This window comes from Pteronotus mesoamericanus, unplaced genomic scaffold, assembly GCF_021234165.1.
Source record: "Pteronotus mesoamericanus isolate MK-2021 breed Mesoamerican mustached bat unplaced genomic scaffold, CSHL_Meso_final contig_1210, whole genome shotgun sequence".
Lineage (NCBI taxonomy): Eukaryota > Metazoa > Chordata > Mammalia > Chiroptera > Mormoopidae > Pteronotus > Pteronotus mesoamericanus.
Window position 1 is genome coordinate 1115016 of NW_026555047.1, and position 15612 is coordinate 1130627.

The 15612-nt window shown below is 57.2% G+C and overlaps 2 protein-coding genes across 3 annotated transcripts; one reads left to right on the forward strand and one right to left on the reverse strand.

Moving 5' to 3' along the window:
- Window positions 1-1029: 1029 nt before the first annotated feature.
- Window positions 1030-6218, reverse strand: REEP6 (receptor accessory protein 6). Of its 2 annotated transcripts, XM_054587350.1 has the most exons (6): window positions 6022-6218; window positions 3146-3239; window positions 2926-3064; window positions 2514-2682; window positions 2216-2302; window positions 1030-1975 (listed from the first exon to the last, which is right to left on the reverse strand). In XM_054587350.1, the coding sequence occupies exons 1-6, from the start codon at window positions 6134-6136 to the stop codon at window positions 1938-1940; spliced, it is 642 nt and encodes a 213-aa protein (XP_054443325.1). In that variant the 5' UTR covers window positions 6137-6218; the 3' UTR covers window positions 1030-1937. The 2 variants fall into 2 exon arrangements, with proteins under 2 accessions (XP_054443325.1, XP_054443317.1); XM_054587342.1 differs by lacking the exon at window positions 2216-2302 and having other exon boundaries at window positions 1044-1975; window positions 6022-6209.
- Window positions 6219-7074: 856 nt separating this feature from the next.
- On the forward strand, window positions 7075-13565 carry PCSK4 (proprotein convertase subtilisin/kexin type 4). The gene is given in 16 exon segments (XM_054586806.1): window positions 7075-7269; window positions 7533-7637; window positions 9278-9370; window positions 9443-9571; window positions 9668-9744; window positions 9841-9929; window positions 10238-10410; window positions 10503-10715; window positions 11268-11368; window positions 11472-11575; window positions 11643-11760; window positions 12026-12205; window positions 12421-12545; window positions 12815-12937; window positions 13052-13207; window positions 13210-13565. Coding segments are annotated over 16 exon segments (2337 nt in total).
- The last annotated feature ends 2047 nt before the right edge of the window (window positions 13566-15612 follow it).

Genomic DNA, 15612 nt, shown 5'->3' on the forward strand with positions numbered 1-15612 from the left:
TCAGAACATGAGAGACTAAATCTTTGCGGTTTTAAGCTTCCTCCCCGCCATATGTGGTAACCCCAGAGAAGTGAAAGCTGTGCTCACCAAAAGCCAGTTCTAGAATATTCCTAGCAGCTTTAATCACAATAACCCAAAACAGAAAACTCATCAATAATGGAATGGGGCAAGTAAACTCTGGGCTCAGACCCGCAGAGTGAATTGCTATCCACCAACAAAAAAGAGCAAAGCACCAACAATTCTCACAGTGGCGGTGAGTCTGACAGACACAGCTCTGAATCAGACAGGAAAGGACAGAAGACACTGTTGGGGTTCGGGAGTGACTGGGAAGGGTCGGCCCTTATTATCTCTGAGTCACTGGTTACATTTTTCTGTATGTTCAAATTAAAACAAATCTGAGGAGCTAAAAGTCAGTATTTCTACCTGTGGAGACAGGTATGTTTCCTCCCCACTTTTACTCCCTGGTGAGCTGACCAGAGCTGGGCCAGGGACACCTTTGAGCACCTGTTTCACAGTGCCCCCAGGACGGCAGGGTGTGTGGGATGCCAGGTGCAGAGCGAGCCCAGCACTGCCATCTCCTCCCCCAGACCAAAGCCAAACACTGCAGTCTTCATATAGCTGGGCCAGTGATAAGCAGATTCTGAGATCCCTGTCCCCAGTGCCCATGTCGACTTCTTAGCAATATTAATTCATTAATGATTACCTTCAATCTCTCCCTCCCTCTTGACAAATCTCACATCCCCAAGGAAAAGCCTTACTTACTTACTTACTTACTGCTCCCTACTGGAGTTTCCTGGGATCCCCTTCCAGGAAAACAAAAACAAAACAAAACAAACAAACAAAAACACTTGGCCCTGGCTGGTGTGGCTCAGTGGATTGAATACTGGCTTGCAAACCAAAGGGTCACTTGTTTGATTCCCAGTCAGAGCACATGCCTGTGTTGTGGGCCAGGTCCCCAGTATGGGGGCGCACAAGAGGCAACCGCACATTAATGTCTCTCTTCTCTTTCTCCCTCCCTTCCCCTCTGTCTAAAAATAAATAAAACCCCCAAAACTTAGACTCGAATTCTCATCTCGTTTATCTTGGCCACTTGACCAGACCTCTATTTCAGGTCTTGTTTTCCTCATCTGTAAAATGGGGCTTTACCTCCTCATCTCCTGATTAAGATGGGATGGTCCCCACAAAGACCACCTTGTCCCCTCCCCCCCAGGACAGATGGTGAGAGGTTTGGCCAGATGTGCTTTATTGAGCCCTCTCCTAGCAGGCCAGGTGTTTCAGTCGCCAGCAGTGCTCCAGGTATCGGAGCCAGGGGCGGTGGTGGGGCCAGCAGCAGGTGACTTCAGTGGTGGACTCTGAGGCATACTCCAGAGGGGACTCAGATTGGCAGGAGACAGGCAGCTCAGGAACCGAGGTGCTGTTTGGGGCCTGTGTTGGGGACCCTTTCTGATGATGTTTGCTGGACTTGGAGGCATTGGGGGCCAGTTCCTCTGGTTCACTGGAGGTCTTTTGCGGGGGCTGCATGGGGATGTTGGTAGCACTGGGGGCCAGCACAGTGAGGGGGGCCTGGTTGGAGGAAGTGCTGGGCCGCTGCGATGAGCCCGGGGATCGGTGGGCTGGCTGGGAGGGGCCCAGGGAAGTGGTGGATGGCTGAGGGGGCTGCTGTCCAGGGCTCTGGGGCTGGCTGGAGGAATTGGCTCTTGACCGAGGCTGGGCCTGGGACTTGCCAGGCAGTTTGGAGCCACTGGAAGGGCCTATGACCCGGGACTGAGGCTGGGATTGGCCCAAGGTGGTAAACGAGGAGCTCCCATGGCCTGAAGGAACAGTGGGGGTCTGTGCTGGAGAGTTAGTCTTAGTCAAGGGATCCGTGGAGGACTTGGGACGCAATGTGTCTTTTGGCTGGCTGTCTGGCAGGTCTGTGCGGGGGCTGACTGGGGACTTCACTTGTCCTGCTGGAGCTGGGTCACGCTTACTTTGCCTGCAGAGAAAGGGTCATGGGGTGAGGTGGATCTGGCCAAGCTCTCAGGCCCTGGGACTGTGCTCAGCTGCTGGAGAGTGGGATGGAGGCTGCTGGGAGACAGGGTGGGGTCAGCAGCCATCCTTGGCAGGGACAGTCATCTACACGCACTCACACAACGCACACACAAACCCACTCATATACAGGCACAGGCACACATGCATGCACTCACATGAACTCAGGGTTCAGGGCCCCAGTTACCTATGGTTGGCTCTGAGGGCAGTGGGGGGCCCTCCCCGACAGCTACTGGAGAGATGAGAGCCTGGCTGTGGGCCAGGGTCTGCAGGACTGGTTCCCGAGAGCATAGGAGAGAGAGGTGGACAGTGAGAGGGGAAGGCAGAATGCCTGATGCCAACTGCCAAGAAGCCAGATGGAGGCCAGTCAGAGTCAGGAGGAGGGGAGGCAGGAGTAAAGGCGAGTGGGGGCGGCCAAGCTGAAAGATGGACAGACAGACTGAGACTGGGACAGATGGATGCCCCCATGTCCTACACACACACACCGTTCCGGGTTATTCCTGCTGCCACGTCCAGGGCTCGCCCGCTGAGGTCTCTCATGACGCTGTCCACGGCCTCGTGGTGCTTTAGAAATAGCGGACGTATGACGCGACGATACAACATGCGAGCCCCGTTCCACGGCCCGGGAATCATGCAGAACAACAGGAAGGCGCACTGTGGGCATGGGCAGCAGTTACACTTGGCTCCTCTGATTTGGGCTCTGTGAGGAGGGGTTAGACCTCTCACCTGGCTATGTGGACCTAAGCCAGCCCCATCAGACACCCCTTGGGGTGGGCCTGGGCCATCCCCATCAGACATCCCAGAAGGCAGCAGGGCAGGCCCCTCAGACCCCCTAGTCTCTGGTCATCTGCCTGCTCCCAGGAGGCCCCGTCCAGTGTATGTTCCAGTGGCGCCCACCTTGCCCACGTAGTAGAAAGGGAACCAGGACAGGAGTAGATCGCTGAAGAACTCGGCAAGCCCGAATAGGCTGTACACTACCCAGTAGGTGAGCCACACAGTGTCGTCCTCTTTGCTTGGACTCTCGATGGCTTTGATTCTGGGGGGAGGTATATGGCAAGGTCAATGGCTGCTCAGAATCCCTGGACGCCCCCCACCTGGACAACCCGCAGGCACTCACGAAGCATATGCGGGGTACACAAAGCCGATGAGATTGCACAGTAGAGATGCCCCGTAACCGAACAGAAGATACAGGCTTAGCAGAGTGATGGCTCCTGCAGAAAAGAGGGGCGTGGGTAGGAGTCTGGCTCACTCCGTGCCCAGTCTGCAGGCCCCCCAGCTTCCTCTTGGCCTGGCAGATGTACCAAACGGAATTGTCACAAGCCTCGGTGACCCCTCCAGGATGTCGCCCCACAGCACATGAGCGACCCTGTGTCTGTGGCCCTGAACCCTGAGTCCTGTGTCTGTAATTAGTTAACATGTCCGTCTCCCCCACAGTACTGTGAGCTCAAGGGCAGGCAGGGTCCTTGGCCCTGGTGGGTACAGCGTAGCTGCCCAATACATTTGTTGAATTAACAAGTAATCATCTGCAATTTTAACCACCTCACTTTGGGACCTATAGGAGGGACTGGGCCACAAGGCCAGCATTTGAATATAAGTAACAGAAGAAAAACCTAAAATTGAGACCATTCTGTTGTTAAGACGTGATTGCTGGTGAACGGACAAAGGCAACACAATTTAAACCTAGTGTGGGGTTTCTCAGTCTCAGCTGACATGCAAGCCAGGCTATCCTCTTCAGGGGGCTGTCCTGGGCACTGTGGGGTGTTGAGCAGCCTCCCTGGTCCCCACCCAATCAATGCCAGGAGTACCCCCCAGTCATGATACCACAGATGTCCTCAGACACTGCCAAGTGTGCTACTGGAGGCAGCATGGCTCCATTTGGGACCCCTTGTCTTAGTAGGAGGCAGCAAAGGGCAGTATAGAGTCTCTCAGACCTTGGGGAGCCCTCTGATCTTCCTTTCACTCACCATGTGACACTGAACAAATCTGTATCTGCTTGGAGATTCAGTTTTCTCATTTGTCAATGGGGTGGTACTGGCCCTGCCTCCTAGGGTTGTTTTGGGGTTAGCAAAATACACTCGACAGTGTCCTTTCCACACACTACTGAGGAGGCCTTCGGGTCAGGAAAACACTCCCAACAATGAAGCTCAGAGGAGAATAGTGTGGGGATGGGGAACCAGGAGCATTAGCCACTCTGAAAACAATTATGGTATCTGTCACATTTATTAAGTGCTTCTTGTGTGCTTCCCTGTTCTGTCTCATGCAATGGCCAGAACTAAGCTGTCGGGGAGAAGGGCCTGCCTAGGGTCACCCAGGAGCATTTATAGCCTCCTACCTCCCTCTCTGAGGCGATAATCTGCAGAGAGATAGAAACCACTCTGGAGCAAAGGGCAGAGTCATCCACACCCTTCCCTCCACTGCTTTAGTTTTTATCCCAGAATCAAAGGTCAATAGTGGAGAATTGGCCTCCCCAGCTGACTCCTCTGCATTTCCCTGTTACCTGGGGTTGGAGATTTGGCAATCTGGGGCAGGTAGAGCCCAAGGGTTCCCACATCTGGGTGAGGGGATAGGGGAATGTCACCTCTTCCCCAGAAATTGCTAGTCAGGGAGCATCGGCTCTCCCAGGGCAATCTCCCCTCAATCCCTATTCCTGCAGCCTCAGCAATAGGAGGATGACCTTGGACATGGGCTGGGGGAGGGCACAGCCTGAGATCAACAACAGATGGGCCCAGAGAGGTGAGGAGGGTTGGATGCTCCAGACAAAGCAGGTGGCTGGGGCATTCTCCCACACAGCCCTTGCCTCCCTGGGCCTTAATTTCCTCTCTGTAACTGCCAGCCTCTATCAGGCTCCTCCTGGGCCCCTCCCCATTGCTCTATGACCTAAATGCCCCAACTACTGGTATCAAAGATGTGGAAAGCCAGGCAGGAGGTCAATGGCTTGTTTTCAGGGGCAGGTTGCTGGCTAGGCAGAAATGAGTTGGGCACTGGGAACCTGGGGGGAGATTTTGGATCCTCCTTGCCTGCCTGGTATGGGTATCTCCCAGCTGGTGGGAAAATGGGAGGAAAGTGGACTCCCAGCATCTGCACATAGAAGGTGCTCAAGACACTTGGCACTGTCCTCACCCAGAGCCCGACCCCCCACCAGTGTCCTTGTGATTCACTCCAGGGAGTCTTCCTGGAAGAGGTGGCAGAATGGGTGGGCCTGGAACACTGCAAAAGAGGGAAGGCATTTAACAGCTTACTAGTTTCTGAAAGTGGCAGGAGCCACCCCAGGTCATTGAGAAGGAAAGAGACAAGGATGGAAAATACAGTCCCGGGTGGACACAGCCCCTTCTTCCTGGGCTCCCAAATAACCCATCTCCAACTCAACTATTCCAGCACAGCGGGCCAAAGCCATTGATCAGTGAGAAGAGAAAGCAGGCCGAGAGGGTGGTACTAGGAGGGTAACAATGGGAGAGGAGGTGGGAGCAACCCTTCCTCCTGGCAGGGAACATGCCCTCTGAAAAAAACAAGATCTCTACATTTGCTTTCAGGCTGGGGGACATCTGGGAAGGGGGTGAAGAGACACTCAGGGAATTGGCTGCCTCTCTGCCCCCTCCTCCACCCCTGCGGCCAGCAGGGCAACTGGAAGAACCGGACTTCGGCCTGGCCGGCGCCCAGCACCCCAAGGGAGGGGGCAGAGGAAGGCCTCCGGAACAGAGGGCTAGAGTAGGGGGGCTGCAGGGGCTCAGAGAGGGATTGGCCCTTGCCCGAGGTGGCACGGCGGTGGCAAGGGGGAGGGACTGCGAGCTCACCCGAGGTCGCAGTCCACCACCCCTCCCCAGCGAGGATCTCGGGCTCCCCTTTGGACAGTGGGGCGCGACCCCTCCATACGGCCCGGACCCTGCCGCCGGGGAAGGCCAGAGTGGGGCAGTGCCGAGGCTCAGGTGCCCCAGGGCTTTAGTGTGCCGGTCGGTGAAATGGGGCGACGGCCCCGAGTGTCCCTGGACGGCTCACCCGCGGCCAAGTACCGCTTGTCGACACCGGTCTTGGCTTCGAGCACCCCTAGTGTCTCGGTGGCCAAGTTCTTCTGTTCCAGAAGGCGCTCGAAGCGCTGGCGCAGGCCGTCCATGGCACCGGCGGGCCTGGGGCTGGCAGCCCGAGGTCGACTTCACTGCAGCGCACCGGCCCGGCCGCGCGCGTGCTACCTTTGAACGAAGCGAGCCGCTCCGCTTGGCCCCCGGGATGGTCTCTGCCCCCTGGCTGGTCTCCGCCCCCTGCCCCCCGCAGCGGCCAATGGGAGGGCAGGGCGGACAAAGGAGGTGGGGCCTGCCCCGTCTCCTCCGCCGCATTGCCCTCTGGCCCGCCTCGGCCGCCTCAGGAGAGATCTTAAAGGAAGGGGGCGGGGCGCGGCGGCCGAGTGCACCGATTGGCTGAACATAGTGGGACGTAGCTGATTGGAGGGGCGGGGTCACGGCAAAGGATTATTGGCTGAGCGGTTGTGTAAGTGGAGCTGGCGGAGGAGAGAAGCGTGCTGCGGTAGGCGGAGCTGGTGGGAGGGGCCGAAGAAAGTCCAGAGCTGATTGGAGAAAAGAGAAGGAATTTATTGGCAAGAACAGAGGAAGGGCGGGGCATATTAATAAAAAGGCGGGACGAGCTCTGAACGGTAGGTAAGGGGCGGAACTGAATAGGAGACAGAATCACTCTAAAGAACAATTCTGGTTGGACGGGAGAGGAGGCAGGGCTGATTCCAGAGGGAGCCGTGTGGTGGAAGGGGCGGAGCTAAATAAAGGGGCGGGACAACATGACAACAGTGAACTCGCTCCTCTGGGTCAGAAGAACTGGGTCATTGTACAAGTATGCAGACTGGGGTTCCAGAGGGTTTGGGCCTGCGTGTGTCCGTCCGCCCATTTCTGTCGGATCTTTGTGCCCCTCAAAGGGAGTCGCAAGGGCCCCTGGGAGTTGAGGCTTTTCAGGGGTTGCTATGGCACCGGGAGCGGGGCGGGCGCTTGGGCGGACAAGGCGGTTTGGCCAGGGGGAGGGGCTTTTGGAGGCCTCGCCCCCACCGCCATGCGGCCCACTCGGACTGTCTTTCGGCTGCGCCTGGTCTTGCCCCTGTGCCTGGCCCTCGTTTGCCCCCTCTCTGTGGAGTTGGCCTCGGCCCGGGCCCCCGTCTATGTCAGCAGCTGGGCCGTGCGGGTGTCACAGGGTTACCGGGAAGCCGAGCGCCTGGCGCGCAAATTCGGCTTCGTCAACTTGGGGCAGGTGGGTGGGGCCCGGATGGACGGGAGAGGAGGGAGACTGGACAACCCAAGACCCTAGATCTCGACAGACGAGAGGTGGTCCCTCAGGTCCCCTAGATATTAAAAACGCCCAACCAATCCCTGCGTCGACCAACTTCAGATTCTAGGACCCCCAGAGGGCACCTGAAGCCCACACCTGAGCGCCTGGTTGGGGGAGTATGTAAGAAGGGGGCTCCATAAGGGGAGTCGGGTCACAGCGATGCGGCTGCACCACCACATTCCCAGATCTTCCCTGACGGGCAGTACTTCCACCTGCGGCACCGCGGCGTCGTCCAGCAGTCCCTGACCCCGCATTGGGGCCACCGCCTTCGTCTGAAGAAAGACCCGAAGGTGAGCCTGGCCTTGGGGCTGCCTGCTCGTGGTCTTAGCCACCCCCTGTTATTCTCGCCCCACCCCCCAGCTATTATTCTTGTGATTGTTATGAATGGCTGTGACCTTTGGCAACTCACCTGCCCTCTCTGAGTCTTAGTTTCCACCTGGCTCTGCAGTCTATACAGTGGGGACCCAGATGGGGAAGATCTATGGGGAGCAAGAGCTCACACATGTGCACGATGCACACTTTAGGGCCTGGCACACTATCAGCGTTTCTTGTCAAAACCCCACATTTCCTCCTCTATCTCATCCTGAAAGATTGAGGTTCCCAGGTACCTCATAAAGAGGGGCAGTTAACATTCTAGCTCATGGGTTGGAAGGAGGGGAATTGGCTCATTTTGTGACAGAGGAAACAGTTCCAAAGGGGAGGAATCCTGCCTGCAGTCACACAATGAGACCATGGCTGAATTGGGACTTAGCACCCTGTCTCCAGGCACTCAGAGAGGTCACAGGGAAAAGGCCTTAGATGCCAAGCTGAGGTTTTGAGGCTGAGCCTGGCAAGCCTTGAGTAGCCATAAAGGGGTATGAACTGGACTAGAGGGCTAATTGGCAAGGAGGCAAGAAACCTGACTGTTCGAAGCCCTCCTGGAGCATTGGCAACAGAGAGAACTGGCGAGCTGGAGATGTGGTTGCAAGAGAGAACCCAGGGATTGGCAATGGATCAGACACACAGGACAGAGAGGGAGAAATCAGGGCCAGCTCCCGAGGCTGGAGCACAACAAATGGGGAGATGATGGCCCTGATTGCTGAGATGGGGGCGGTGGACATGAGCTGGTTTTGGGTGAGCGAGAGGTAGGAGATCAATGACGAAGAAGGAAGAGCAAAGGTCTCAGAACAGCAACCTGGGCAGACAGAACACGTGAAAAGGTCCCGAGTGAGGCAGCCACTATGGCAGCAGCAGAGGGAGGCTAGTGAGGAGGGCCAGAAAGGCAGAGCCTTGTAGGTCCTGGAGAGGGGGTAGGGAGCCATGGGAAGGTTTCAACAGAGAGTGCTGCTGCTGTGTGCTGAAAGTGGGTTGGCGGGGTGGGCCGTTGGGGAGCAGCTAGAGGATCAGAGATTGATAGAGAGAAATGGCCACTGCAGAGGAGAGATGGACAGGTCTTGGGCAGAGGAATCTAGAACAGGGATGGGGGAGAGGTAGAGTTGGGATCCCAGGACCCCCAGCCATCCCAGGCAGTGGCCAATTGTCTGTGGGCCCTGGGGACGGGTGCTCCAAGTGCCTCAGCCCCCTCTGAAGGAAGAGCCCCAGGCATGTCAGGACCCTGAAGAGCAGCCGCAGAAAACACAGGGTCCCAGGCCCTGTTCCACACTACAAGAGCCCCAGAACAAGCAGTGGACAACCCAGACACACATTCCACCCCAACCACAGCCTCACAGTTGCCCCTCGGTGGATCCTGGGAAGAGGTCTGAGAAGACCCTAGATACAGGCTTGGGTCCTTTGACCAGGAATTGGTGGGAAAGACTCAGATGAGCAGGCCTTCTTGGTTCATGGGACAGGGCCCTCTAAAGGGCATATGGGTGTGAGAGCAGGATAGCTGAGGGGAGGGTGGGCTAGCCTCTTGGTCCAGCCCTGCTTCTTGGCACATGTTCCCCTGCAGGTACAGTGGTTTGAGCAGCAGACTCTGCAGTGGAGGGTGAAGCGCTCATTGGTGGTGCCTGTGGACCCTTGGTTCTCCAAGCAGTGGTACATGGTGAGTGGGCTGGGTCGTGTGGCTGGGCTGGGCCAGGGGGGAGCCTGACTGACTTGAGCCCATCTGACACAGAACAACGAAGTACAGCCAGACCTAAACATTCTGCAAGTCTGGAGCCAGGGGCTGTCAGGCCAGGGTATCGTGGTCTCTGTCCTGGATGATGGCATTGAGAAGGACCACCCAGACCTCTGGGCCAACTATGTGAGCCTGCAGCCCAACTATGCGGTCTGGGGCAGGGTCTGCTTCACCCCCTCCTCAGCCCACTCCTGCGTCCTCACATCCCCACCCCACACCCAGGACCCATTGGCTAGCTACGACTTCAATGACTATGACCCAGACCCCCAGCCACGATACACACCCAGTGACGAGAACCGGTAAGCCATGTGTCCCATGGGGCCTGGGGATGACCCTTGTGCCCTGTGGGGGATGAGGTGAGCTGTGACGGGCACCCCTCTCTGCCCTGGCACCAGGCACGGGACCCGCTGTGCTGGGGAAGTGGCAGCCATAGCTAACAACAGATTCTGCGGTACAGGTGTCGCCTACAATGCCCGAATAGGAGGTACTCCAGTGTGCCAGGGACAGAAGCTGGACAAGGTGGTACTGGGTGGCTGGTAATGCCAGGGAGAGTTAGTAAATCAAGCAGGGGAGGAAGATTCTTGGTGCCTACACCCTCCAGGGGAGGAAGTTTTTTGGTGTCCACACCCTTGTCGCTCAGGGTTCCAGGGCCCTAGACTCAGGGTAGGGACTGCCAGATGCCCCCACTCCCTGGGAACAGAGAGAGAAGCTGGCCAGGGCATCTGGAGCCAGCCTGGACAGGCAGGGGCACCAGCAGGGCTGTCTGCAAAGGACCGACAGCTGCCTGTGCAGGCGTGCGCATGCTGGATGGAACCATCACTGATGTCATCGAGGCCCAGTCACTGAGCCTGCAGCCGCAGCACATCCACATCTACAGTGCCAGCTGGGGCCCCGAGGATGACGGCCGAACGGTGGACGGTCCTGGTATCCTTACCCGAGAGGCTTTCAGGCGCGGCGTGACCAAGGTGAGTGGGGGATCTAGGTCTTTGGAGGGCTTATGCCTGCATGAAAGGCTGATGCCCCCGTCCCCTGTCCTCTGTCCCATCTCCATCTGCAGGGCCGAGGTGGGCTAGGCACACTCTTCATCTGGGCATCTGGCAATGGTGGCCTGCACTATGACAACTGCAACTGCGACGGCTACACCAACAGCATCCACACACTATCCGTTGGCAGCACCACCCAGCAAGGTCATGTGCCCTGGTACAGTGAGGCCTGTGCCTCCACCCTCACCACCACCTACAGCAGTGGCATTGTTACTGACCCCCAGATTGTGAGTGGATCCTGCCACCATGCTCACCCTGCCTAGACAAGCCTGGTTTCCTCACCTTCCCTCTTGTCCCACCCACCTTCCCTCCAGTCCCGCTGCCTTCCCTTCTGTCCCTCCAACTTCCCTCCAGTCCCCCTACGTTCCCTCCTATCCCCCTGCCTTCCTTCCTGTCCCCCTACCTTCCTTCCTGTACCCCAACCTTCCCTCTTGTGTCCCCACTTCCCTCCTGTGTCCCTACTTTTCATCTGGTCCCCCACCTTCCCTCCTGACCCCTCACCTTTCCTGTCCCCTCATTTTCCCTCCTGCTCCCCGATCTTCCCTCCTCCCAGGGATTGCTCCTGCAGTGCTGGAACACAGGCATGGATCCCAGGCCCTGCCCCACTGTTGCCCCTTTACACCCCCGGCCTGTGTTTCTGGAGTGCGGACGTGGGCAGCACTCAGGCCCCTCCTCTGGTGTAATGTTCTGTGATGGCTTCTTGAGACCCTGGTTCTACATGAATAAGGGCTGGGTTTTCATGGGCACCAGGCCCCCTGAGTCCGCATCTCTACCCCCAGGTCACCACGGACCTGCACCACCAGTGCACCGACAAGCACACAGGCACTTCGGCCTCTGCTCCACTAGCTGCAGGCATAATCGCTCTGGCTCTGGAGGCCAAGTAGGTGACAGTGGGGGACTCTACCTACCACTGTGAGCCATACCCTACCTGCCACCGTGGCCTCCCAGCTGTGGCCCCAGCCTACACTCTCACCTGCCCGTAGCCCATTCTTGACATGGAGGGACATGCAGCACTTGGTGGTTCGTGCATCCAGGCAGGCACATCTCCAGGCTGAGGATTGGAGGGCCAATGGTGTGGGGCGCCAAGGTGCGGCAGGGCTGGGTGGAGGTGGGGAACCATGCCCACAGGGCGCGTGACAGCCACCTCCACGCAGTGAGCCACCACTATGGCTACGGGCTGCTGGATGCTGGGCTGCTGGTGGACTTGGCTCGAGCATGGCTGCCCACACAGCCCCAGAAGAAATGCACCATTAAGGTCTTGCACACCCCCACGTGAGTGCCCTCTTTGGTCCCAGCCACTGTGCACACCTACACCTGCCCATTCCTTCCTCCATACTTGTCACCTCTCCAGCCCTCTCCCACACCTATCATTAACACCCAGGGGGTGGACACATGGAAGGCAGACCCTGCCTGAGGCCTCAGTAAAGCCAGAGAGTGGGCCCCATGACCTGAGCCCAGACCCTGCCAGCTGGCTGCCTATGCCCCCAGCAGGCCAGCAGGAGGGACCCTGACCCACCCACCCCCATGACACCTCCAGCCCCATCCTGCCGCTGACACATGTGAGGAAGAAAGTGTTGGCTTGTGCTGGTCATGCCAACTACATCCGCTCACTGGAGCATGTACAGGTGCAGCTGTCACTGTCCTACAGCCGCCGGGGGGACCTGGAGATCTCACTCACCAGCCCCATGGGCACCCGGTCCACACTGGTTGCCATCAGGTACAGGGGCAAGGACCTAGCCCTATGGTTTCACACAGGGAAGGGCTAGTACAGTTTGGGGTCTGGCATGGCCTCCGCAAGGAGGGACCAGTTCCATGGGGCCAGTCCTACAGCCAACATTTGGCGTTGCAGTCAGACACTTGTTGTGGCTAGTGGCCCCTTCATGACTGGTTCTGAAGCCCCTCTTTTGACTCACCCATACCTGTCTGTCCCAGACCCTTTGACATCAGTGGCCAAGGCTACAACAACTGGATCTTTATGTCCACCCACTTCTGGGATGAGGACCCCCAGGGCTTGTGGACCCTGAGCCTGGAAAACAAGGGCTACTATTTCAACACCGGTGAGAGACTGGGGGCTCTGAGGCCAGCCTTGGTTACACCACTGGAGAAGGGCTCCCAGTGGTCTCCTTGCATAGTAGGTGTCCATTAACCAGAAGAAATAGCCGTCCAGTTACCAGCCTGCGATGGCTGCTGGGAGGCTTAGGCCCTGTCTGAGTCCGGGGCTCCAGGATGGGGTGGGGGTGGCTGGCAAGTGTGGCCCAGACTGTCAGGAAGAGGCTGCCAGTAACCCCTCCCCGTTATCCCCGTGCTCACTATGACCCCTGCCCAGGGACACTGTACCGCTACACGCTGCTGCTCTATGGGACGGCTGAGGACATGACAGCACGGCCTACAGGCTCCCAGGTGACCAGCAGCGCATGTGTGAAGTGGGACACAGAGGGGCTGTGCCAGGGTGAGTGTGGCATAGCCCATTTGCTTGCTGGCAGTGTGCATGTGCGTCCCCGGGTGGGTAGGTGGGCTGTGGCTACAGACTGACCTCACCTCTGTGTCTCCGTCCTCCTTGCAGAATGCCACAGCCCCACCTCCATCCTGGGCCACCTCTACCTCTCCCACTGCCCATCACAGTACTCCAGTCACACCCAGCAGGCAATAACTGCTGGGTCTGGCTGCCTGGCCACACCCGCCCTGCATGTGTGCTCCAGCTGCCACTTCTGCTACACCTGCACAGCAGCTCCCCACTCAGCCGAACCACCTGCTGCCTGCCAAATATACTGGATGGGCATGGGTGCTCCTGCCCAGGGCCCACCCCCCGCAAAGGCCATCCCCAGCCCACCAGGACTATCTGCCCCTGCTATGGAGACCACAGACTGGCCTAGGCCATGGTGCTGACCCTGCTGGCCATAGCCTTCTGGAGCCCCCTCCTCTGTAGCGTCCTCTCCACAGGCTGCCCACTCCCCTGTGTGCCCCCCTCACCGCCAATGCTGGAGGCCACCCCTGTTCCCACCCAGTCCCAACTACTGGCTGGACACCAGAGACATCCAGCAAGGAGAGCTGATGGACACTTTGGCTTAGGCCTTTAGCGGGCACTGCTACCCCGCTCTCTCATTCCAGATCAGCGGCGGGGTGAGAACCTGCCTCTGGATGGCCCTTGCTGGCCACCAGACCCACAGGCCTGGGGTGGCCTGTATGGAATCTGGTAACCTGGACATGGCAGGTCCAGGTGAAACAGAGAGAGAGAGAGAGAGAGAGAGAAGTCCAGTTACCCAGTTAGGATGTTGGGATGGGGGTGGGGTGGGATGGGGCAGAGGTCAGATCGCAACCTCAACCACCATTCCTTCGCAGCCCCAGAATCTGGGGGAAGGTGGAGGGAGAACCAGTGACACTAACTAGAGTGTCTGGCACCATGTCTGACTTCAGAGTTTGCAAATAAATGTTGACTAGGAGGTGTCAAGTCTGCAGGTTCCCCATGCCAGGGGACCCAGCAACCCACAAAGGAAAAGGGTCGGCCTGGGGCCGAGAGATTCTAGCTGTGGAGGAGTGGGGATGGGTGGGGATTCCTAGTGGTGCCCACATGCTTTGAGAACCAAGCTTCTAGAACCTGGCCCGCTTTCCCCCTTCTATCCCATTGACACTGACAAATAGTAGAAGAATGTCTATGCGCTTCTAAGAATTATACTCCATTCTCTGAAGGTCATGGGGAGGCTGAGGGAATTATAGGCCAGAGCTACATTGCTCTCATCCCCCCACAGCCGTCACTTCCCTATTTGCAAAGTGGGTTTCCCACATCTCTGGAAAAGAAGGAGGATCCTGAGGTGTGGGGGTGAGAAAGGGGGTACAGAGGGAGCTATTGACTGCCTCTCCTCTGTTCTCACACACACCAATGGGTTGGGAACACATTTGTCCCAATTTTCAGAGTGGGGAGGAGGGGACCTCCACAAAGAAGTGAAGGCTAGTCTGTGCCCTTGATTATGGGGTTTCACTCAGGCTCAGAGGGTCAGGCCTTGTCTGTTGTAGGAGCCCACACTTCCCACAAACCACTCCCTTGTGTGGCTCTGGGAACCTGGGAATTTGCCACTGGGCTCAGGTTGGCCAACTTCAAGCCTTTGAAGGGAGGAAGGATCTGTTGAGGGCTTTGCAGATGGGCAGAGAGAGGCTTATGCCTCAGCACTTGGAACCAGACACCGTTGTGGACCCCTGGCCTAGGTCTGTTTGGAGGAGGAGACTTGGATACCCAGTTGGACCCATAAGAAGCAGGTGGTCAGCAAGGGAAGAGAGGGTTTCATCTCCCTCTTTTGTCCTCTCCAGCTGCCCTCTCAGTCCTGCCCAGGCTCCCAGAGTCTCACCCCACTTAACCCCTAGCTCTGGATTTAGGTCTGAGGGTGAGCTCAGCCCTTTTAGGACAAGACTGTGTGTGTTCAGGGCCACCTGGCCTTCCTCTCAAAGCCTCTGTGGCCTCCGTGCCAAGCACCAATAGCACTTGTCTCACTGAATGCTTGTGAAGACCACAAGAGGCAGTTTTCCCAGCTGGCACACAGTAAGCACCCAAAATGCACCAGCTTGGGGCAGCCCCTTGGGAAACAGTTGAGCAGGCTATAAAACACAGTTACAAGTGACACAGAAATTCTGCTTGCAGGTATGTAGCCAGGAAAACTGAAAGCAGAAGTCCACACAATAAACCTATACAAGTGTATTCACAGAGCAGGACTCACAACAGCCAAAATATGGAAACAACCCAAGTGTCCATTGGCAGATGAACAGATAAACACATGGTCCCTCCACACACACACACACACACACACACACACACACGCACACTGGAATATTACTCAGCCATGAAAAAGGAGTGAAAGCACTGCCGCTTAATACAAAATGGATGGACTTTGAAATCACCATGCTCAATGAGAGAAGTCAGACACCCAAGGCCACATAGTGCGTGATTCCATTTATGTGAAATGTCTAGAACAGGCAAATCCACAGAAACGAGTGGATTCGTGGTGGTGGGGGAGTGACTGCTGATAGGCTTCTTTTTGGGGTGAGGGAAATGTTCTAGAATTAGACTGTGGTGATGGTTGCACAACTGTAAACATAGACACATATATGTTCCCAAACCACAGAATTGTACACTTT

Coding starts and splice junctions, on each gene's coding strand:
- REEP6 (XM_054587350.1), bottom strand. CDS start 6,136: ATGGACGGCCTGCGCCAGCGCTTCGAGCGCCTTCTGGAACAGAAGAAC. Junction 3,240..6,021: donor CAAGCGGTACTTGGCCGCGG/GTGAGCCGTCCA, acceptor TCTTTTCTGCAG/GAGCCATCACTCTGCTAAGC. Junction 1,976..2,215: donor GCCCTCAGAGCCAACCATAG/GTAACTGGGGCC, acceptor CTTTCTCTGCAG/GCAAAGTAAGCGTGACCCAG.